At 42.0% G+C, this 25,692-nt stretch overlaps 1 protein-coding gene across 1 annotated transcript in view; it reads right to left on the bottom strand.

Annotated features, from left to right (window-relative positions):
* Positions 1-25,692, bottom strand: part of LOC309548015 (granulocyte-macrophage colony-stimulating factor receptor subunit alpha-like) — a gene marked incomplete at its 3' end in the record, with an annotated part of 96,620 nt that overhangs the window by 53,433 nt on the left and 17,495 nt on the right. The window contains exons 2-3 of the mRNA XM_082247995.1: positions 3,160-3,305; positions 1,224-1,344 (exon numbers count right to left, since the gene is read on the bottom strand). Of these exons, the coding sequence (XP_082104121.1) occupies positions 1,224-1,344; positions 3,160-3,305 (267 nt within the window). The remainder of the gene's footprint in view (positions 1-1,223; positions 1,345-3,159; positions 3,306-25,692) is intronic.

Raw genomic sequence — 25,692 nt, 5'->3', positions numbered from 1 at the left:
CGAATCCCACTGAAATCAATGGGAGACAAATCTGTCAAATCGAAAATTTCTGGAGTGATAGGCAAAGAAATATCATGGGAGATGGCACCACCTTGGGGAACATGTAATAATGCATAAAGAAAATGTAAAAAAATTCCAACCGGCCAGGAGCACTGAGTTTTTTTCTAAAGCACTGATATTTACAAAGGAAAAAATGTTTTAAATTGCTTGAAAATTACAGACCCAGTACTGCGGCTTTTTTGAATGGAATACGATCTAAGAATGGAGGACAGGCAGATGATTAATAGCTCTATTCCCTCCAGTCATAGATCCTGTTTCTCTCAAAGAAACTGTATTACAGCTTGTATGAATGCAGCAGCTGGATGGAAAGGGTGGGCATAGTAGGGCTTTCTTACAGTACAAACAAATGGCAACCCCCCCCCCCCACACCTATAACTTGCCTTTGCAGCAAGGAGCACAGGAAAGGACGACACCTGTCAAAGAAAACCAAAGAAAATTCCCAGCTCTACTTACCAACCAGTCTGCAACCAAACAAATTATCCTGTCTAACAGTTTTAGTTAAAAACAGGGGTTTAGTTTGCACACATTTGCAAATACATGCGTAAACTGCTCTTCATGGCACCCCAGTATTATCTGCAGTCCTAACTAATTTTTTTAGAGCCTCCACAGTGGAAGCACATGCATTAAAATGGATAGGCAGACGGCAGGTGAACCTGGAGGAAGCCCACCCCTTCCTAAAGGTACAGGGGCACACTGTACACCCTGCATATATATCAATGGCAGCAAAGGTGTCCAGTGCATCTTCTCACCAGTTTTCCAACAGTACAAAACAAATGGCCACTGCCCCCACCTATAACTGGCCTTTGCAGCAAAGAGCACATGGGAGGACTTTCTTGACAAGAGCCTGTGACATCTCCTTAGTTGTATTAACTCCTGCTGCATTGGAAGATTACAGTGGTAGGGGTGTACTAGGGGGCAGAATGGAGGATTTCTTTTTACTAACAGAAGAGAAATCAACACATCCCATTGGCTGTAAGTGGTGTCCCTTGTGCTGATTTTTTTCTGTTTGTGATTTTGACATCCAGGCTGTATAATTAGTAATCATTCAGAAAAATAAGGTTTTTAACACATTAATGCTGTGTATTACTGTATACACCACTATGCTTCCCACAACTTTGCATGCAATTCATATACTCATTGGAAATGATTGAAATAAACTTTACCTTCAGGTATACAAAATTCATCTTCCCACTTACTGTCAGAGGAAATATTTATCTTCAATCCTTTGTGAATTACAAACTCAAGGTGATCCGTTACAAAATATTCATGGAAACATTTGGAAATCTGTAACATATACAAAATATGTTATATTAATAATTGTAAAAAAAAGCTGACCTTTTTGGTTGAATATTTTGAAAAAAGCTTCAATTTAAAAAAAAAAAAAAGGGTGAAGCAACTCATCTGCTAAAAAACAAAAAAAAAAAAAAAAACCTGTTATATTATTACTTCCAGCCTATAATATACTCTCTTGCAAAACTACACCTGCAGAATCTTCAAATCTGACACTTCCAGATGTGTTAGATGCCAGTAACCTCTGCTGCATGCTATCAGTCCTTCTGCTAGCCTATACATCAAAAGTATGTAGCATCGTAGTGCCAAACAGGTAATGTCACATGTTGCAAGGAAAACAGATGCTGAGTGCACTAACAAAGGGTTTAGCTCTGCTGAGAGAAGACTGGAATCACAGGTGCTGGATCTTCTAGCTCACCTACTGGTAACTAGTACTCCTTTATCATACATGCCCAGATTGCATGAATGTTTTGAGGCTGTTGAGAACTTTCAAAAAATGCTTCCTTTTATGCAACATATGTAAGTATTAGGAGCTAGAACAATTCCTAGCGGCACTGTTGTATCCAAACTTAAATGGTGTAGTTCCAGTGTTGACCAGGGGTATATCCTAGTTATTTTGCCCAAATTCAGGATTCCCTCAGTATTTTATCTATGAGGCTGTACATAAACCTGCTACCCATGTTAGGCCCCAATCCTGATCTTACTTTCTCCCTGTTACTTTGCACTCCCACCTACCCTGGCCCTGCTCCCCCTGGCATTCCATCAATGTTTCATCAACACCTGGTTGTCCAAACACTTCCTGTAAAACCAGTAACTGCTTTTACAATGACAACCCTAGCAGTAGTGATCCCCTGAGGAATGGCATTCCCCAGAGTGAGCTAGCAAAATCACAAAAACTCCAGATGCATTATGGGACCCACGTTGGGTAACTAGTGCCATGGAAAGACCTAGGTGGATAGCAAACATTCAGAGAAGGTTCTAAAGACAAGGCCCTATATTATACAGCCTACAAGGATGTAAAGTGTTACCAGACCTTAGCAGAGAGGCACCTTGCCTGCTACTAGACCCCAGAGATGGAGCACCCTCTTAGCAGTCATGTCCAGAACCTAGAATTCCAAGAAGTTTCCTGTACTACAGAAAGCTGGGCACAGTCCACAGTCAGGAACTAGAACACCAACTGGTGGCACTGTGATTCTCAGACTTGAATGGTATAGTTCCACTGCTTACCAGTGGCTGTCTCAGCATTCAGCACACTTTTTACCCCTATCTAAGGCCTCCTGCACACTGCACCTTAAAGTAGCTGCTCCTACAGACGTTTCAGCTGTTTTGGGCCTTTACTTTTCTTGTGTCTTGTGTCTTGTCTTTAGTGGCCGGAGAGTTTACAGGCAGAAAAAAACCCCAAAGGACCTTCCCTAAAAATGCTGCTAAACTTCTGTATGAGAAAAAACATCTTTACGCTTACAGTATAGATGAGGCCTTAAAATGTAAGTATTGAACATCAGTGTACAATCATCTAAATATATTCATAGGCACGGTCGTGCTTGAGTGCAAACATTTGTGCACACATGTGGGCTAATCATAACCTCACAATTTGCCCCTGCTCTATTTTATTTAGTTAATCATTCTCACTATATCATTGGAAAAACAAAGAAAAAATTTATTAAAGGAAAAACAAAAGTTAAGAAAAAAGTATCAAGAATGAGGAAAGAAAAGAAAAAGAAATCAGTAGGATGAAGAACATATTTCCAACCCTTTGTAGGAATAATAATATATTTTTTTAAATAAAACCTTTAAAACGTTCATGCTTACATTCATTTCTTCATTGGTGTTTTGAAACATAATATGATAAGAATGGCCTTCCATAGATTTTGTTATATTGCAGTCCCATGTAACGTTGATGATCCCTGGATATAAATGTATTTTCAAATTTGTAGGGAACGGGAAAAAATTGTCTTCTAAAAGAAAAAAGGTAATATGTTAAAACTTAAAAGTTAGCATTAACAAAGTGCATGACACAGTATGTACTCCAAGACTGGAAATGTGGTGCCACATTAAAGCTGAATCCCAGGAACCCATACTTTCATATATATATATATTTATACAGTATCTCACAAAAGTACACCCCTCACATTTTTTGTAAATATTTTATTCTATATTTTCATGTGACAACACTGAAGAAATGACACTTTGCTACAACGTAAAGAAGTGAGTGTACAGCTTGTATAGCAGTGTAAATTTGCTGTCCCCTCAAAATAACTCAACACACAGCCATTAATGTCTAAACCGCTGGCAAGAAAAGTCAGTACACCCCTAAGTGAAAATGTCCAAATTGGGCTCAAAGTGTCAATATTTTGTTTGGCCACCATTTTTTTCCAGCACTGCCTTAACACTCTTGGGCATGGAGTTCACAAGAACTTCACAGGTTGCCACTGAAGTCCATTTCCACTCCTCTATGACAACATCACAGAGCTGGTGGATGTTAGAGACCTTGCGCTTCTTCACCTTCCATTTGAGATTGCTCAATAGGGTTTAAGTCTGAAGACATGCTTGGCCAGTCCATCACCTTTACCCTCAGCTTCTTTAGCAAGGCAGTGGTCGTCTTGGAGGTGTGTTAGGGGTCATTACCATGTTGGAATACTGCCCTGTGGCCCAGTCTCTGAAGGGAGGGGATCATGCTCTGCTTTAGTATGTCACAGTACATGTTGGCATTAATGGTTCTCTCAATGAACTGTAGCTCTCCAGTGCCAGCAACACTCATGGAGCCCCAGACCATGACCACCATGCTTGACTGTAGGCAAGACACACATGTCTTTGTACTCCTCACCTGGTTGCCGCCGCACACGCTTGACACCATCTAAACCTGTCCTGTTAAACCATTGTATGGTCTTGGCCACTGTACTGCAGCTTACTTTCAGGGTCTTGGCAATCTTCTTATAGCCTAGGCCATCTTTATGTAGAGCAACAATTCTTTATTTCAGATCCTTAGAGAGTTCTTTGCCATGAGGTGCCATGTTGAACTTCCAGTGGCCAGTATGAGAGAGTGAGAGAGATAACACCAAGTTTAACACACCTGCTCCCCATTCACACATGAGACCTTGTAACATTAAGGAGTCACATCACACCGGGGAGGAAAAATGGCTAATTGGGCCCAATTTGGACATTTTGACTCAGGGATGTACTCACTTTTGTTGCCAGCAGTTTAGATATTAATGTCTGCGCATTGAGTTATTTTGAGGGGACAGCAAATTTACACATACTCTTATATGTGTTATACAAGCTCTACACTCACTACTTTATATGGTAGCAAAGTGTCATTTCTTCAGTGTTGTCACATGAAAAGATATAATAAAATATTTACAAAAATGTGAGGGGTGTACTCCCTTTTGTGAGATACTGTATATATAGCCACAAATTATATAAACCTACTTTGTATGCAGCTTTTTAAACCCTGATTTACCAAGTAAAAGTGTTGTTAAAGCTATCACTGGGCTGTACATAGCCTGTGCACTGAGCTGATCTGTAGGTAAGATCCTCCTGGGACATTAAATCTCTCCCTAGTGATACTGTATATGTGCTTGGCAGGTCTAGGGCAGGCATAAATCTATGTTTAACAGAATGTTTTATAGTGGGAATAAAATTTAGTAATATTACACAATATGTTGTGTTGTGAAGAAATACCTTTTATAGCAGTGAAAGCCCACCTACATCTCACAGAATGTTTGCATGGCTAATTGAAGAGCAGCAGTGCCATACTCATTCTGCCTGTTTTTTTTTTTTTCATAACCTCACACAGCCTGTTGCTACTCCAGGTGAGACCAAGACCCAGTCAACCCCAATCCTCAGCCTGAAAGGGTGCTCAGCCCAGCTCGCCACTGTGTACACTAAAAAAGAAATATAGGTGGCGACATTCCTAGGATCTTCTAAAAGTCATCTTTATTGGCCGCAAAGTAACATGTGTAACAAACAGGACACCATACACAGAGGGGGAGCGCAGGAGCTGATAATATGTTTCACACTAGTTTAGTGCTCCCTTATGATCACAGTGCCTCACCAAGGCTCTTCTACATACTGTAGTCCTAACTCTATAGTTTTAAGAGTCTCTAAGTAGGAACAAATATGTAAGCAGGTGCCTGGTTCTGAGTTAGATCAGTTGTTCAGGCTGCCTAGGTCGGAAGGGGTAAGCTAGTTTCTACAGTTTCCTGGGCTGCCTCCCACCCTGTGCTGCTAATAAAACGGGTGCTCACTGCCGTGGCCTGCATGGGACATGTTGCTCAGCCTGAAAATGTAATCATCGGCAACGTACGTGGAACCCTCTAGGGAAGTTCACCTGGGTCAGGACTCTTACACACCTTGGACAGTTGCCTTGGGAAGGTATGCACTGGATAGCCAGTAAAAATCTAGATAGGGAAGAACTGTACTGCACTGTTGGACTTTGATATTGAATGTGTCTAATAAGATTTAGTCAACTGTTGGAAATCTGGTCTGAAGTTAATGTAAAGGGGTGTGTGTTGGTACATTATTATTATTATACAGGATTTATATAATGCCAACAGTTTACTCATCACTTTACAACGTGAGGACAGACAGTACAGTTACAATACAATTTAATACAGGTGTAACCAGAAGGCCCTGTTCGTTGAAGGTTACAATATAAAAGGGAGGGATCATGGCATATCTATAAGAGAACCGGGCCTGTAAGCACATATGGGGATGAAAATGAAGGAATGGAAGGCCATCACACAGGGTCAGTTCAGCAAAGAAGTTGGAGAGAAGTGAGTAGTTGCTACCGGTAACTATGAACTGATGATAATGTAGTAGCAGCTAGACAGCAGAGAGTGGTACCAGGTCTGTGTGATAGGCCCTCTGATAGCGAGGGGGATTGGTGCCCCAAAAGCAAACCGAACCCGCAGTATAGAGACCCCCATGGACCTAGCTCCAGGTACAGGAGAGTAAGTAGTTAATTAAGTGCACACATGAGGTCCATGCTTAGTGCACAGTGGGACCCTATTCTGCCACTGGGAATGAGGTGGCAGAGGTATGCTGGACTGGTGGAGTGGGACACTCTAAGCAAAGTGCTTCATTTTGGAAGACAAGGTGTGCAGCGATAAGGAATGGAGTGTTTCACAGAAAGAAGTTGTATGTTGTTACAAAGCTGCACAAGATGTTCGACTCACTTCTAAGCTGGGGTTCTGTCCTAATGTTGTATCCACATGATAGCAGTCCCGCCTGGTCCCGGACATTGGTGAACGCGTACATGAGGAAAGGTATTCCATGTGCAGGGGAAGTAGGCCCCAGCCACACTTATAGCAGTGGATAAGTTAAGGGCAAGTTTTCCTGGAGGGATTGTCCCATTAAGGAGGAGTGTGCTTCTCCAGGCAAACCTACCCTTGATTTATTCACTGTTATATGTGCCCCAACCTGGAGAGTTAGAACCACATTATACAGAGGAGCCTTGGCAAGGCACTGTGGTTTTCATATATATTTCTAAATGTGATTAACAAAAACCTCTCTTAACATGAACTGTTTAGACAGGGCTAATTTGGTTTTATTGAAGGCTAGCTGGTAAGTGGGCTAGGAAATGTTCTGCTGTTTGTAAAGTTACACCTGCCTCTAGACTGTGGGAAATATTTATTCAGCCTGGAGTTTAGCTTTAACCCCTCCACAAACCAGATACCATTCGAAAGGCGTTTGGGGTTTCATACAAGCAAAATCACATTTGTTTTGTAGAAGTAGACCACTCTCACCCACAAACTAATCCTTGTGCTAAACCAGTATAGAGAATGAGATTGGAAAGTTTACAGATTAAATAACCTTACAAACTTCGGTAAAGCATCATGTATACACATTTTATTGTACATATCATAATGCTATAAGTACATAACACTTACAGAGCTATTACCCATTGTGAAGATATATAGACTGTGCGTATACGTTTTTTCTGTAAAGTAGGGTACTTTGGAAATTGGTGCAAAAAGGAGACAAGTAGACATAGATAAATTCACCAATCTTGGATGAGAGATTAGTAATAATCGACCAAACTGGTCTCAATATCTAACGACCTTAAAAAATAAGGACCTAAAAACCTGGAGAGAAACAACCCCAAAAGCAGGTGTTGGAAAATTCTATATATAAATATAGAGTGCAGTAATGTAGAGGGGTATAGTACCAACAGGTAAAGTAGAACTATAGGCAAATTTTTTTTTAATTTGGATAGAGTAAAGGAAGGTTATAACTATAGTTGAGCGAACACCTGAATGTTCGGGTTCGGCGGGTTCGACTGATGTAGGAGGAGGACGAGGTACATATGGAGTAGGAGGTTGAGGTGGTGGAGAATATGGCGGTGTAGGTGGAAGCGGCGGTGGCAGTGGGGGAGGAGGACGAGGCCTCTATGGAGTAGGAGGTTGAGGTGGCGGTGGATGTGGCGGTGTAGGTGGAAGCGGCGGCGGTGGAGGAGGATGAGGTAGCCAACACTGGTTTTTGTTTTTAATTTTATTTCTTTTTAAATTGGGGTACATCCCAAAAGAGTTAGAAAGATGAAATACAACAATGGCTGGGTAAGGCTGGTATACATGTCTATTCTGCACAAGGTACGGACAAGTCCTGTGGGATTCATGCCTGGTTCATTTTAATGAACGTGAGCTTGTCCACATTGGCTCTGGAAAGGCGGCTGCGCTTGTCTGTGATAACGCCCCAGCCGTGCTAAATACACGTTCAGATAATACACTGGCTGCAGGGCAGGCCAGCACCTCCAAGGCGTAAAGGGCAAGCTCAGGCCATGTGCCCAATTTGGAGACCCAGAAGTTGAAGGGAGCAGACCCGTCATTTAGTACGTGTATAGCACGTAAGGAACGGTAAGGAACTGTATATGGTATATGGTAAGGAATGGTGATGACGGCGGGGGGGGACCTTTTTTCTCCCTCCTGGGTTGAGTCTGGCCTTGGAAAAGGTATGTGTCCCTAGTTGTGGGCCGGGCTCTCCCAAAGCTTTCTAAAAGTTCTGAGGCCTTCTGGTAGGGACGGGGCTGCACTGGTCTTGCCAGGGACCGGGATTCTGAAAAGCCTGTGGTATATATGCCCCTGGAGTGGCAGTCCAGGGGTGCCATAATTCACAGTGGATGGCAACACTATGAGTATGGCACCAAGGACACTGCACTTCCTACACACATTTTTCACACCTGCCTCTAGGGCCGGGCCTTTTGGTCAGGAGTCAGGACCAGAGGAATTTTTTATTCCTGGCCGAAGGGCCTGCCATAGAATTGCAACGTGGCACTAACCTTGCATTTCTCCACTATCCCTTTCCCCACTTTTATGTGTTGTGTGTCTCATGTTTTGTGTTTTTTATTGTGGCGGTACACTTTATTTTGCACAGCGTGATTAGTAGGGTGTAGGTCCTTGAGCCTGTCCCTGAAAGTCTTGGGAGGGGGTGGATATGGCCTTCTGGCTTGGTTCGCCCTCTCTCATTGGATCTCTCTTCGGGAGAGCCCCACCTAGTACTTGGGGTGGTCTGTTTCAGCAGACCTCCTAAAGAACGGGGCTGCCTGGTTTCGGCCAGGTTAGCCAGTGTAAGTACCCCAGTCCCTCTCAGGAGCCTTGTACCCCGGGAGATCAGGGTCAAGGACCATGTGTACAGCCTGTGCACTTTTTGTGTTTCACTTTTTTGGTGTGCACTTTTTTATGCACACTGGGTGATAGTCTGAGTCCTTCACCTCATCATCCTCCAGAACTGTGCCCTTGCTGGACAATTGTGTGCCTGGCGTTTGTGGGTGCAGGAACCCACCCTCAGAGATCAAGTGTAGTATCTGTTGTTATCGGTTATTTGGGTGGCACCCTGCTGTGAACATGGTTCCTCCCCCTCCATCTCCTCCTCCTCATCCTCCGCCTTAGCCTTGTGCTTCCACTGTGCCCCCACTGTCAGGTGAGAATGCCACCAGCATCGCTTCTTGAGTCTCGACCTTTTGCCTAAGATCAAGTGTAGTATCTGTTGCTATCAGTTATCTGGGTGGCACCCTGCTGTGAACATGGTTCCTCCTCCTCCTCCATCTCCTCCTCCTCCTTATCCTCCACCTCATCATCCTCCAGAACTGTGCCCTTGCTTGACAATTGTGTACCTGGCGTTTGTGGGTTTGTGGGTGCAGGAACCCAGCCTCTGAGCCACTTGAGAATGACCGCAATGAAAGTCCTGGAAATTATCAATGCTCCGGATGCGGAGGCGGTAGAGGATGAGGAAGCGGAGTAGGAGGAGTTAGCAACAGGAGGCAAACTGAAGCGCCCTGCAATCCTTGGTGGTGGTAGGAGATGCCCCAAACAAATTTAAAGGGTGTATCTCACAGTAACATAATAAGCAAACGCTGAAAAATTATTAATGTTCCCCTAAATTGGTGTTTATTGAATAGCAGAATAGAACAACAGTATCCAAAGGGTGTATCTCAAACATACAGATACAGACTAAGCCGCAATTTAATATCTTTCTCTCCCCTACATGGGTGTTTATTGAATAGCAGAATACAACAACAGTATCCAAAGGGTGTATCTCACACGTACAGATACAGACTAGGCCGCAATGTAATATCTTTCTGTCCCCTACATGGGTGTTTATTGAATAGCAGAATACAACTACAGTATCCAAAGGGTGTATCTCACACTTACAGATCCAGACTAGGCCGCAATTTAATATCTTTCTGTCCCCTACATGGGTGTTTATTAAATAGCAGAATACAACAACAGTATCCAAAGGGTGTATCTCACACGTACAGATACAGACTAGGCCACAATTGAATATCTTTCTGTCCCCTAAATGACTGTTTATTGAATAGCAGAATACAACAACATCATCCAAAGGGTGTATCTCACACGTACAGATACAGACTAGGCCGCAATTTAATATCTTTCTGTCCCCTACATGGTTGTTTATTGAATAGCAGAATACAACAACAGTTTCCAAAGTGTGTGTCTCACACGTACAGATACAGACTAAGCCGCAATTTAATATCTTTCTGTCCCCTAAATGGCTGTTTATTGAATAGCAGAAAACAACAACAATATCCAAAGGGTGTATCTCACACGTACAGATACAGACTAGGCCGCAATTTAATATCTTTCTGTCCCCTACATGGGTGTTATTGAATAGCAGAATACAACAACAGTATCCAAAGAGTGTATCTCACACGTACAGATACAGACTAGGCTGCAATTTAATATTTTTTCCCTAAATGGGTGTTTATTGAATAGTGGAATAGACCAACAGTATAGAAAGGATGTATCTCACAGTAAAATATGCAGACTAGCCCGCAATTTTTTTTCCCCCTAAATGGGTTTTTATTGCAATGCACAACACGACAGTATGCAATGGGTGTATGTCACTGTAACATATGCGGACAGGGCCGCAAACAACTTTTTTTGCCCCTAAATGGGTTTTTTATTGCAATGCACAATACAACAGTATGCAATGGGTGTATGTCACTGCAACATATGCAGACAGGGCCGCAATCAACTTTTTTTGCCCCTAAATGTTTATTTTTTATTGCAATGCGCAACACAACAGTATGCAATGGGTGTATGTCACTGTAACATATGCAGACAGGGCCACAAACAACTTTTTTTCCCCTAAATGGGTTTATTTTTTATTGCAAAGTGCAATACAACAGTATGCAATGGGTGTATCTCACTGTAACATATGCAGACAGGGCCGCAATCAACGTTTTTTGCCCCTAAATGGGTTTTTTTATTGCAAAGCGCAATATAACAGTATGCAATGGGTGTATCTCACTATAACATATGCGGACAGAGCCGCAATCAAATTTTTTTGCCCCTAAATGTTTTTTTTTATTGTAATGCGCAATACAACTGTATGCAATGGGTGCATCTCACTGTAACATATGCGGACAGGGCCGCAATCAACTTTTTTGCCCCAAAATTGGTTGTTTTATTGCAAAGCGCAATACAACAGCATGCAATGGGTGTATCTCACTGTAACATATGCGGACAGGGCCGCAAACAACTTTTTTTGCCCCTAAATGTTTTTTTTTATTGCAAAGCACAATACAATAGTATGCAATGGGTGTATCTCACTGTAACATATGCGGAAAGGGCCGCAAACAACTTTTTTTGCCCCTAAATGTTTTTTTTTTATTGCAATGCGCAATACAACAGTATGCGATGGGTGTATGTCACTGTAACATATGCAGACAGGGCCGCAATCAACTTTTTTTTTCACTTAATGGTTTTTTTTATTGCAAAGCATAATACAACAGTATGCAATGGGTGTATCTCACACGTACAGATACAGACTAGGCCACAATTTAATATCTTTCTATCCCCTAAAAGGCTGTTTATTGAATAGCAGAATACAACAACAGTACCCAAAGGGTGTATCTCACACGTACAGATACAGATTAGGCCGCAATTTAATATCTTTCTGTCCCCTACATGGGTGTTTATTGAATAGCAGAATAGAACAACAGTATCCAAAGGGTGTATCTCACACGTACAGATACAAACTAGGCCGCAATTTAATATCTTTCTGTCCGCTAAATGGCTGTTTATTGAATAGCAGAATACAACAACAGTATCCAAAGGGTGTAACTCACACGTACAGATACATACTAGGCCACAATTTAATACAGTGCCTTGCGAAAGTATTCGGCCCCCTTGAACTTTTCGACCTTTTGCCACATTTCAGGCTTAAAACATAAAGATATAAAACTGTAATTTTTTGTGAAGAATCAACAACAAGTGGGACACAATCATGAAGTGGAACAAAATTTATTGGATATTTCAAACTTTTTTAACAAATAAAAAACTGCAAAATTGGGCGTGCAAAATTATTCATCCCCCTTAAGTTAATACTTTGTAGTGCGCCCTTTTGCTGCGATTACAGCTGTAAGTCGCTTGGGGTATGTCTATGTCGGTTTTGCACATCGAGAGACTGAAATTTTTGCCCATTCCTCCTTGCAAAACAGCTCGAGCTCAGTAAGGTTTGATGGAGAGCGTTTGTGAACAGCAGTTTTCAGTTCTTTCCACTGATTCTCGATTGGATTCAGGTCTGGACTTTGACTTGGCCATTCTAACACCTGGATATGTTTATTTGTGAACCATTCCATTGTAGATTTTGCTTTATGTTTTGGATCATTGTCTTGTTGGAAGACAAATCTCCGTCCCAGTCTCAGGTCTTTTGCAGACTCCATCAGGTTTTCTTCCAGAATGGTTCTGTATTTGGCTCTATCCATCTTCCCATCAATTTTAATCATCTTCCCTGTCCCTGCTGAAGAAAAGCAGGCCCAAACCATGATGCTGCCACCACCATGTTTGACAGTGGGGATGGTGTGTTCAGGGTGATGAGCTGGGTGTAATGTTCTGGTACCTTTGGGTACCCTAATTACTCTTTCATAAGTGTATGCGCCCCACCATTCTCTTTTGGTAAGGTGCGCATACACCTTTAAGACTGATGCTGTCATCACTGAGCGCCGGACTGGATGGCTATTTAGATCGCCGGCTCTCACTCACATGTGTTCGTTCAAACTGCTTTGTGCCTTGATGCTAACCTGTCTTGAAGCTCTCATGCTTGCAAGCATACCTCGCTGTCGGAACCACGCTGCGCTGATCCCTGTATCCCGCTACCGGATCATCCGCTCTTGCCGAACCTCTCCTCTGCTACATTGCTATTAGTGATAAGTACCCCACAAGGGAAACCTCTATAACTTTCATACTAAAGCTTACACTATCTAGCTCTGCATACTAAGGACTATTACTACATCTGCATTACCTAAGATTGCTAACTCTTGAGCCTACTACCACCTGTTCTTGCACTGGGTTGATCTCTCTTGTATGTCCACCTGCTACTCTGTCATCTGCTACCATACATGATTGCTAAACCTATCTGCATCCCATCTGCTACTATCTTACTTTCAAGAACATTTCCTTTCAAGTGTCTGTCATCTACCATCTCTACCCAACCTGTCTCTTCAGCCTATCATCACTGTGTTACTATATACATAAGTCACTCTAGGAAACATCTTATTGAGTGTGTGTATTTACTTGCTGAATTGAGATCATCCACACATGATGAGTCATTGAGAGTTGGGAATGGTGTCTCAGCGTTTCTCTACATGACTACTGAAGTGGAATATTTCTGCAGCTGAAAATCCACATCATACATAAAACGCAGGAGCGTTACAGATTGAACGAACCACAAATGGATTCAGCAGAGATAACCACTCAGATGACACAATTAAAACAGCAAGTACCGGCGTTAATACACGCACTTGCTGAATTAAAAGAAGACAATCAGGCTCTGTCGCAGCAGGTAATTAGACTGACACAACTTACCACTGCTCAGTCCCCTGAACCCAAAATAAATCCTCCTTTGGTATTTACAGGCGATCGCAAAAAATTTTGCGAATTTAATAACGCATGTGAGTTACTTTTCTTGCTAAAACCCCGTACCTACCTTACAGATCACATTAAGGTTTGTACTATTATTTCTTACCTAACAGGCGATCCTCGGGCCTGGGCAGACTCTCTTTTTGAGAAAAGCGACCAGCTTCTCAACTCCTATGCCTTGTTCCTAGCAGAACTCACTAGCCTATATGATGATCCCAATAGGCAGAGTACTGCCGATCTTCAATTAAGATCCTTGAAACAAGGTGGGAGACCTGTAGAAGACTTTGTCGCAGAATTCAAGAGATGGACCCTTGATTCAGAATGGAATGATGCATCTCTGAAATCCCAAATTAGGCTTGGCCTATCAGAGGCTGTTAAAGACGAGCTCGCCCGAGCGGATCTGCCAAAAACCCTGGATGCATTGATACAACTCAGTATCACCATAGATAGAAGACTACGAGAAAGAAAGGCTGAGAAAATGGGAATGCCATTATCCAGTTCTTCTCGGATTTCGGCCGTTGACCCCGTTCCTATGGAGGTAGGAACCATACGCCCACCTCTATCAACTATGGAAAGAGCCAGAAGACGATCTGGTAATCTCTGCTTGTACTGTGCATCCCCGGATCACAAGATAAACGTCTGTCCCCTAGTCTACAAAAAGAGGGGTGAGTGTTCACATGTCCTCCTAGGGGGATTGACAACTTCAATCACTAACCCATACCTTTCTGTTTGCTTAACATTACAGTGGGACCAGAACAGGATTACTACTAAGGCCATGATTGACACAGGATCTTGTGGAAATTATATTGACATACGTTTTGCTGCTTTAAATAAAGTTCCTATTATTTCTAAACTTAAACCTGTCTCAGTGAGTCTTATTAACGGTATTCCTTTATCCTCTGGTCCGATCACTGATCAGACACAGACACTCCTAGTCACTACTAACGGGTCTCATATGGAGACCACTACCTTCGATCTAATACCTTCACCCCACTTTCCCATTGTTTTGGGACTTCCCTGGTTGCACACACATCAACCAACCATAGATTGGAAGGAATGGACCCTGACCTTCCTCTCTTGCTATTGCGAGGGTATGTGTAACCTCCCATCTTTCGGGAAGATTCTGTCTGTGGTGACAGATGAGATTGCACCACTATGTTATCAGGATCTCTCTGAGGTTTTTCTTGAGAAAAATGCTCAAGCACTACCTCCCCATCGAGACTATGATTGTAGCATTGATCTACTCCCAATAGCAAATTGCCGTTCGGTCATGTTTATCCTCTTTCACAGGATGAACTTTCCCATCTCAAAGACTATTTGGATGAGAATTTGGAAAAAGGTTTTATTAGACCTTCCACTTCTTCCACAGCAGCAGGACTCTTTTTTGTCCGCAATAAGGACTCAAGTCTCAGGCCTATCATCGACTATAGGCAATTGAATGCTATTACAATAAAAGATCGCTATCCTCTACCGCTTATCCCTGAGCTCATTGAGCAGGTGCGTGGAGCTACCTATTTTTCAAAATTGGACCTGAAAGGAGCATACAATCTCATTCGAATCCGTGATGGACACGAGTGGAAGACTGCATTCAGAACCAGATACGGATTGTTCGAATATCTTGTAATGCCATTCGGGCTATGCAACGCCCCTGCAGTTTTTCAACGATTTATAAACAATATTTTCAGAGACTTACTAGATGTCTGTGTTGTGGTATATCTGGACGATATACTTATATATTCACGATCCCTGTCTGAACACATAAGACATGTAAGAATAGTATTATCAAGATTGCTTGCACACAACCTTTATGTGAAACTGAAAAAATGCTTGTTTCATAAAGAAGAGGTACTGTTTCTAGGCTACATCATATCCAAAACAGGAATCGAGATGGACATGAGTAAGATATCCTGCATTCAGGATTGGCCTACACCAACCACACGCAAGGCGCTACAGCGATTCCTTGGATTTTCGAATTTCTACAGGAAGTTCATTAGAAACTTCTCTGCCATTGTGAGACCCCTCACACAGCTCACTAGCATTAAAAAACCATTCAAATGGTCAGATGAAGCAAATAAAGCTTTTCACCTGTTAAAGACAAGGTTTACTTCTGCTCCCATACTACGCCATCCAGACCCATCCCTCCAATACATTCTGGAAGTAGATGCGTCAAACATGGCAGTAGGAGCAATACTCTCCCAACGACCAACTCACACTTCACCACTTCATCCAGTCGCCTTTTTTTCTAAATCCCTAAGCAGTCCAGAGATAAATTACCCCGTGGGTGAAAAGGAACTGCTTGCTATAAAATTGGCTCTGGAGAATTGGCGACATCTACTCGAAGGCACCCAATTACCAATACTTATATACACGGACCATAAAAATCTCCAATATCTTCAGACTAACAAAACTCTCTCGCACCGACAGGTACGATGGTCACTATTCTTTCTAAGGTTTAACTTCCTAGTGACCTACACACCTGCAGATAAGAACAAAAAGGCGAATGCACTGTCACGACTAGCTGAAGAAAACTGCTTTGAAATCCCTTCCGTTCCTATAATACCTCACAAACGCATTATTGGAGTTGTCCGTTCCTTGAAGGAAGAGGTTTTGCATGGTATAAGTTTGGATTCACCCCCACCACAACTAAATACTGATGCAGAAGGCTTCCTCTACTACAACGACAAACTTTACATACCACCTACCATACGCACCAAGATCTTGGAATTATCGCATGATGTGCCTATGGCAGGACATATGGGTATGACAAAGACTCTTAATCTGATTACCAGGCAATTCTGGTGGCCTGACATGAAAACATCTATACAAAAATTCGTCTCTTCATGCAATGTCTGTGCCAGGTCCAAAATTGACACTACGAGACCATCCGGTCTACTATGCAGTCTACCAATACCCCAAACTCCATGGGAAGTTGTGTCCTTGGACTTTATAGTGGAATTGCCTCCTTCCAAAGGATTTAATACCATCTTAGTGTCAGTGGACCATCTGACAAAAATGGCACATTTCATTGCTATTCGCAGACTACCTTCGTCCAAACAAATGGCAGAACTCCTGATGAAACATGTCTTTAAGTTACATGGTATCCCAAAAACTCTTCTGTCTGACCGTGGATCACAATTTATTTCCAAGTTCTGGCAAGAACTATGTCACATACTACGGATCGAGCGGAAGCTCACTTCTCCTTACCATCCGCAGACCAACGGACAGACTGAAAGAGTCAACCAATGCATCGAGCAATATTTACGTTGTTACACTTCTTACCAACAGGATGATTGGGTGGATCTTCTCCCTCTGGCAGAATTTGCCTACAACAACGCAACCCACAGTACGACCAAGCAGAGTCCGTTCTACTTGAACTATGGGTTTCATCCCTCTATTCTTCCACCACGCATCCTTCCTTCAAATAACCCAGTAGCTTCAGACTATCTTACCCAAATAAAGGACTCTCTGGGTTTGCTTAATACTACCATTGCACACGCTCATAGTCAACAAAAGAAGTACTATGATCTTCGCAGAAGACCTTCTCCTCAGTACGCTATCGGGGACCTCGTTTGGCTCTCAACAAAAAATTTAAGACTGAAAATCCCTAGCAAAAAGCTTGGACCTCTGTTCTTGGGACCTTTCCCAATCAAGAAACTTATTGGAAAAGCTGCAGTACAGCTTACATTGCCAATAGACCTCAAAATACATCCCATTTTCCATGTGTCGCTACTGAAGCCCCATGTTCCTGACCAAGGAATAAGGCCTACTATCCCACCTCCTCCTCCTGTACAAGTTGAAGGTGGAGAAGAATATGAGATAAAAGAGATTCTGGATTCTCGTATCCACAGAGGAAGACTTCAGTACTTGGTTCGATGTAAGAACTATGGGCCCCAAGACGACACCTGGCTAAACACCTCTGACATACATGCCTCTAGATTAATCCGCAATTTTCATGCGAAGTACCCAGACAAACCAGCTCCAGAGGCCTTCAGGAGCCGGCCTTAAGGGGGGGTACTGTAATGTTCTGGTACCTTTGGGTACGCTAATTACTCTTTCATAAGTGTATGCGCCCCACCATTCTCTTTTGGTAAGGTGCGCATACACCTTTAAGACTGATGCTGTCATCACTGAGCGCCGGACTGGATGGCTATTTAGATCGCCGGCTCTCACTCACATGTGTTCGTTCAAACTGCTTTGTGCCTTGATGCTAACCTGTCTTGAAGCTCTCATGCTTGCAAGCATACCTCGCTGTCGGAACCACGCTGCGCTGATCCCTGTATCCCGCTACCGGATCATCCGCTCTTGCCGAACCTCTCCTCTGCTACATTGCTATTAGTGATAAGTACCCCACAGGGGAAACCTCTATAACTTTCATACTAAAGCTTACACTATCTAGCTCTGCATACTAAGGACTATTACTACATCTGCATTACCTAAGATTGCTAACTCTTGAGCCTACTACCACCTGTTCTTGCACTGGGTTGATCTCTCTTGTATGTCCACCTGCTACTCTGTCACCTGCTACCATACATGATTGCTAAACCTATCTGCATCCCATCTGCTACTATCTTACTTTCAAGAACATTTCCTTTCAAGTGTCTGTCATCTACCATCTCTACCCAACCTGTCTCTTCAGCCTATCATCACTGTGTTACTATATACATAAGTCACTCTAGGAAACATCTTATTGAGTGTGTGTATTTACTTGCTGAATTGAGATCATCCACACATGATGAGTCATTGAGAGTTGGGAATGGTGTCTCAGCGTTTCTCTACATGACTACTGAAGTGGAATATTTCTGCAGCTGAAAATCCACATCATACATAAAACGCAGGAGCGTTACACTGGGTTGCTTTTACACCAAACATAACATTTTGCATTGTTGCCAAAAAGTTTGATTTTGGTTTCATCTGACCAGAGCACCTTCTTCCACATGTTTGGTGTGTCTCCCAGGTGGATTGTGGCAAACTTTAAACAACACTTTTTATGGATGTCTTTAAGAAATGGCTTACTTCTTGCCACTCTTCCATAAAGGCCAGATTTGTGCAGTATACGACTGATTGTTGTCCTATGGACAGAGTCTCCCACCACAGCTGTAGATCTTTGCAGTTCATCCAGAGTGATCATGGGCCTCTTGGCTGCCTCTCTGGTCAGTCTTCTCCTTGTATGAGCTGAAAGTTTAGAGGGACGGCCAGGTCTTCATAGATTTGCAGTGGTCTGATACTCCTTCCATTTCAATATTATTGCTTGCACAGTGCTCCTTGGTATGTTTAAAGATTGGGAAATCTTTTTGTATCCAAATCCAGATTTAAACTTCTCCACAACAGTATCTCGGACCTGCTTGGTGTGTTCCTTGTTCTTCATGATGCTCTCTGCGCTTTAAACGGACCTCTGAGACTATCACAGTCCAGGTGCATTTATATGGAGACTTGATTACACACAGGCGGATTCTATTTATCATCATTAGTCATTTAGGTCAACATTGGATCATTCAGAGATCCTCACTGAACTTCTGGAGAGAATTTGCTGCACTGAAAGTAAAGGGGCTGAATAATTTTGCACGCCCAATTTTTCAGTTTTTTATTTGTTAAAAAAGTTTGAAATATCCAATAAATTTCATTCCACTTCATGATTGTGTCCCACTTGTTGTTGATTCTTCACAAAAAATTACAGTTTTATATCTTTATGTTTGAAGCCTGAAATGTGGCAAAAGGTCAAAAAGTTCAAGGGGCCGAATACTTTCGCAAGGCACTGTAACTTTCTGTCCCCTAAATGGCTGTTTATTGAATAGCAGAATACAACAACAGTATCTAAAGGGTGTATCTCACACTTACAGCTACAGACTAGGCTGCAATTTAATATCTTTCTGTCCCCTACATGGGTGTTTATTGAATAGCAGAATACAACAACAGTATCCAAAGGGTGTATCTCACACGTACAGATACAGACTAGGCCGCAATTTAATATCTTTCTATCCCCTACATGGGTGTTTATTGAATAGCAGAATACAACAACAGTATCCAAAGGGTGTAACTCACACGTAGAGATACAGACTAGGCCGCCATTTAATATTTTTTTCCCAAAATGGGTGTTTATTGAATAGCGGAATAGAACAACAGTATAGAAAGCGTATATCTCACAGTAAAAATATGCAGACTAGCCCACAATTTATTTTTTTCCCTTAAATGGGTTTTTGTTGCAATGCACAACACAACAGTATGCAATGGGTGTATGTCACTGTAACATATGCGGACAGGGCCGCAAACAACTTTTTTTGCCCCTAAAGTGTTTTTTTTTTTGCAATGTGCAATACAACAGTATACAATGGGTGTATGTCACTGTAACATATGCAGACAGGGCCGCAATCAACTTTTTTTGCCCCTAAATGGGTTTTTTTATTGCAAAGCGCAATACAACAGTATGCAATGGGTGTATGTCACTGTAACATATGTGGACAGGGACGCAATCAACTTTTTTTGCCCCTAAATGGGTTTTTTATTGCAAAGAACAATACAACAGTATGCAATGGGGGTATCTCACTGTAACATGTGCGGACAGGGCCGCAATCAACTTTTTTTCCCCCTAAATGGGTTTTTTTATTGCAAAGCGCAATACAACAGTATGCAATGGGTGTATCTCACTGTAACATATGCGGACAGGGCCGCAATAAACTTTTTTTGCCCCTAAATGTTTTTTTTTTATTGCAAAGCGCAATACAACAGTATGCAAGGGGTGTATCTCACTGTAACGTATGAATGAAAAGCTGATAAATAATTGTCCCCTTAATTGTTGCTTGTTGAATAGCAGATTTGAAATGCAGTGTCTGTCTAAACGCTCACAGTAAAATATGAAGGAAAAAAGTTTTTTTCTTTTTTAAATGCAGATTAAGCAGACACATATGCACTCAGCTTGCAGTAAATGCCCGCTACACACCGCACACCTAACAGGTTGGATACTGTTGTTGTTCTATTCCGCTATTGAAAAAAAACCCATTGGAATAAAAAACTGAAAAATATTTTTTTTCCCTAAATACTGAAAAATAATTATTTTCCCCTTACATTGGTGCTTTTTGAAGAGCAGGTTAGAAAAGCAGTGTCTGTCTAAAGAATGTATGTCAAAGTTAAATATGAAGGAAATTGTTTTATTGCAATGCGCAATACAACAGTATGCAATGGATGTATGTCACTGTAACATATGCGGACAGGGCCGCAATCAACTTTTTTTGCCCCTAAATGGTTTTTTTATTTCAAAGCACAATACAACAGTATGCAATGGGTGTATCTCATTGTAACATATGCGGACAGGGCCGCACACAACTTTTTTTGCCCCTAAATGTTTTTTTTATTGCAATGCGCAATACAACAGTATGCAATGGGTGTATCTCACTGTAACATATGCGGACAGGGCCGCAATCAACTTTTTTTGCCCCTAAATAGGTTTTTTTTATTGCAAAGCGCAATACAAAATTATAAAATGGGTGTATCTCACTGTAACATATGCAGACAGGGCCGCAAACAACTTTTTTTGCCCCTAAATGTTTTTTTTATTGCAATGCGCAATACAACAGTATGCAATGGGTGTATCTCACTGTAACATATGCGGACAGGGCCAAATTCAACTTTTTTGCCCCAAATGGGTTTTTTTTTATTGCAAAGCGCAATACAACAGTATGCAATGGGTGTATCTCGCTGTAACATATGTGGACAGGGGCGTAAACAACTTTTTTTGCCCCTAAATGTTTTTTTTATTGCAATGCGCAATACAACAGTATGCAATGGGTGTATCTCACTGTAACATATGCGGACAGGGCCGCAATCAACTTTTTTTGCCCCCAAATGTTTTTTTTATTGCAATACGCAATACAACAGTATGCAATGGGTGTATCTCACTGTAACATATGCGGACAGGGCCGCAATCTACTTTTTTTGCCCCAAATGTTTTTTTTTTATTGCAATGCGCAATACAACAGTATGCAATGGGTGTATCTCACTGTAACGTATGAATGAAAAGCTGATAAATAATTGTCCCCTAATTGTTGCTTGTTGAATAGCAGATTTGAAATGCAGTGTCTGTCTAAATGCTCACAGTTAAATATGAAGGAAAAAATTTTTTTTCTTTTTTAAATGCAGATTAAGCAGACACACATGCACTCAGCTTGCAGTAAATGCCCGCTACACACCGCACACCTAACAGGTTGGATACTGTTGTTGTTCTATTCCGCTATTGAAAAAAAAAAAACATTTGAATAAAAAACTGAAAAATAATTTTTTTCCTTAAATACTGAAAAATAATTATTTTCCCCTTACATTGGTGCTTTTTGAAGAGCAGGTTAGAAAAGCAGTGTCTGTCTAAAGACTATAGGTCAAAGTTAAATATGAAGGAAATTTTTATTTTTATTTTTAAAATGCAGATTAAGCAGACACATATGCACTGAGTTTGCATTAAATGTGCAGCATCGCACGCCTAACAGACTGATAAACGTTTTTTTCTCCTTTCTCCTCCTCACTGGGCTCAGGTCAGGGCATAAAGATTGTGCACTGCACCCCCACACTATACAATCATTGTAGATCGCTGTCTATGCTTTCCCTCAAAACTATCTGCAGCCTGACCCTACAGTAATCTCCTTTCTCTCCCTCCGGGCAAAAAGATTGTGCACTACACCCCCACACAATCAAATCAATGTAGATTGCTGTATGATTAAAGCAGATTGTTCCTATCTATGCTTTCCCTAAAAGCAATCTCCAGCCTGACCCTACAGTAATCTCCTATCTCTCCCTCCGTGCAAAAAGATCGTGCACTGCACCCCCACACAATCAAATCAATGTAGATCGCTGTATGATTAAGGCAGATTGTTCCTATGCTTTCCCTAAAAGCAATCTCCAGCCTGACCCTACAGTAAACTCTTATCTCTCCCTCAGCAGCAGCAGTCAGGAACCTCTCCCTAGTATAGTTATATCAGAGTGACGCGCGGCGCTGTGTGACTCCAGCTTATATAGAGTCTGGGTCACATGCTGCACTGGCCAATCACAGCCATGCCATTAGTAGGCATGGCTGTGATGGCTTCTAGGACACACTAGTTAAACGCTTGCTGATTGGCTGCCTTGCACCTGTTAAAAGCGCGCCATTAAAACCGTGCCAAAACATCTAATAACGTAACGTGAACAACGGACAGTACCCGGACATACAGTGAAATGTTCGGGTTCGGGTCCGGGTACCGAATACCCAAAAGTCCGGTACGAACCCGAACAATACAGTCCGGGTTCGCTCAACCCTAGTTATAACCTATGTCAGATTTTTTTTGTCATCTGTGTCCCATTGTGGAGATTTACCTTCACTTCCTGTCCCATAGCAAAACAGGAAGTGAGTGAAATCCCTTCACATTAAGGAAATTCCTTGGGGACCCCCAGGTCACTAGAACTAGTGTCCCCATTGGAAGATTACCCCTCTTTGGGACAACCCAAAATTTTGAATTTTCTTTTACTTTCACTCTCAATGATAAGGTAAACAGGACAAATAGAGAGGGTGAATCTCCTTAACAGGGGCACAGACAGCAATAAAAATGGAAAAGTGTTCCAATCTCTCTCCACTCTATCCAAAACATAAAAAAAAAAAAATGTTTTGCCCTTTTTATGGCAAATGTTTTATATTTTAACCACTTGCCGACTAGCTGCCATACTTATACTGCGGTAGGTCGGTTCTGTCCTGCAAAACGATGTACCTGTACATCGTTTTGTGGGACAGCTAGTGGGGGAACGTGCACATGCTGATTGGCCACAGGGGGAGTCAATCTGTGGGTTCGGTGGCAGCGATGTCCGCCGGCATCCCCGGTCTCTCCCGGTGGAGACAGAACGGTGGTAAACCATTTTTCTGTCAGTAATGAATAGGTCTCTATATTCACCCAGCAAGCTCATCCTCCACACAGTTAGAAAGCACCCTCTAGGGACACATTTAACCCTATAATCGCCCCTGGTGTTAACCCCCTTCTCTGTGAGTGCCATTAGTACAGTAACAGTGCATATTTTTAGTACTGATTACTGTAGTAATGTCACTGCTCCCCCCAAAAGTGCCAAAAATGTCAGTTAGGTGTCCAATCAGTCTGCCGCAATGTCGCAGTCCTGCTTAAAATTGCTGATCCCTGTCATTACTAGTAAAAAAAAATAAATAAATAAATAAAAATGACATAAATCTTTCCCTTTGTTTTTAGACGCGATCATTTTTGCGCAATCCAATCAATATACACTTGGAATTTATTTTTTCAAAAAATACGTAGCAGAATAGATATTAGCCTAAAATGATGAAAAAATTTGATTTTTAGATTTTTTAATTGAGAATGTTTTATAGCAGAAAGTAAAAAATATTTTTTTTTTTTTTTTTTTTCAGAATTCTCGCTCATTTTTTTTGTTTATAGTGCAAAAAATAAAAATTGCAGAGGTGATCAAATACCACCAAAGGAAAGCTGTATTTGTGGGGAAAAAAGGACATCATTTTTTTTTGGGTACACGCTGCACGACTGCGCAATTGTCAGCTAAAATAACGCAGTGCCATATTGCAAAAAATGACCTGGTATTTAAGGTGAGTAAAACCTTCCTGTCCAGAAGTGGTTAAAGGAGTTGTGAAGGTAGAAGGTTTTTTTCATCGTAATGCATTCCATGCATTTATATAAAAAGCTTTCTGTGTGCAGCAACCGCCCCAGCACCCCTTAATACTTACCTGAGCCCTCTCTCTGTCCAGTGATGTCCACAAGTACCTTCTGATTGGCTTAGCCATTGGCTCCTACTGCTGTCAATCAAAGTCAGTTAGATAATCAGGAGAGAGGGGGGTGGGGGCCAAACGGCAGCTCCGTGCCTGAATGGACACATGGAGCTATGGAGCTGCAGCACAGCTCGGGAGTTCCCCATGGCAAGCTGCTTGCTGTGGGGGCACTCAATAGGAGGGAGGGGTCAGGAGCAGCGAAGAAGGACCTAAGAAGAGGAGGATCCGGGCCACTCTGTGCAAAGCCAACTGCACAGAGTGGTAAGTATAACATGTTTGGTATTAAAAAAAAAAAAAAAACACAAGACTTTAAATCACTTTAAGAATCTGGTGCTCTTACGTAAAATGCACAGCATGTCATCCCACTCTTGGTGAGGAAGATGCACCTCACAGGCCTCAACCCACTTGCCCATTTGAGGCAATTTATCTGGGGATAGAACTTCTTATATTCATTATATAAAATAGAGATTACCTCCCTTCCTCAAAGTGTGTTATTACACATTTGTTCATAAATAGTAGGAGTCTGTGAATAATAGGATGTAAAAAAGAGTCTAATTTGAAAGTATCGTAGTTTCTCTTAAAGTAGTATTATATTAAGTAATTGCAGGTGGTCAAATGAGATAAAAGCTGAGTTATTCTGAAGGGTAGAAGGTTATCAAAGCATTGGTCTTCCACCAGTGAAAATTATCAGGGAGGAGAAATGCGGCTACTTGTAATTAGTGTTGAGCGAACACGGACTGTATTATTCGTGTTCGTACCGAATAATTGGATTTTTTTTACCCGAACACGGACACGGACACTTTACTGTATGTTCGGGTAAAAATCCGTGTTCGGTCGTTTTATTTCCGGGTTTTGCATGCTTTGGCGCTCTTTTCATGGCGGGCTTTCAACAGCCAATCAACAATCGTTTAACTGGTGTGCCTTAAGCCATCCCAGCCATGCCTGCAAATGTCTTAGTAGCTGTGATTGGCCGTCTGAAGCATGTGACCAAGTCTTTATAAGTTCGAGGCAGCCGCCGCAGCAGCGTCATTCTGCTGCTTAGCTAAGGGACAGAGCACACATCAATGTGCTGGCTGCTGATTAGGGAAAGATAGGCAGGAAAAAACCATTTGTGTCCGGATAGAATTGAGGGACAGGTCGGAGTGTTTAGGCAGGGCGAGTTGTAGGCATTTTAGGGATAGAGTCTGCTGAATTATAGGGTCAGTGTCTTCT

This window comes from Pelophylax lessonae (assembly GCF_965119305.1).
Source record: "Pelophylax lessonae genome assembly, chromosome: 2".
Classification (NCBI taxonomy): Eukaryota; Metazoa; Chordata; class Amphibia; order Anura; family Ranidae; genus Pelophylax; species Pelophylax lessonae.
The sequence above is the reverse complement of the archived record's forward strand: the minus strand, read 5'-3'. Positions and strand labels throughout refer to the sequence as shown.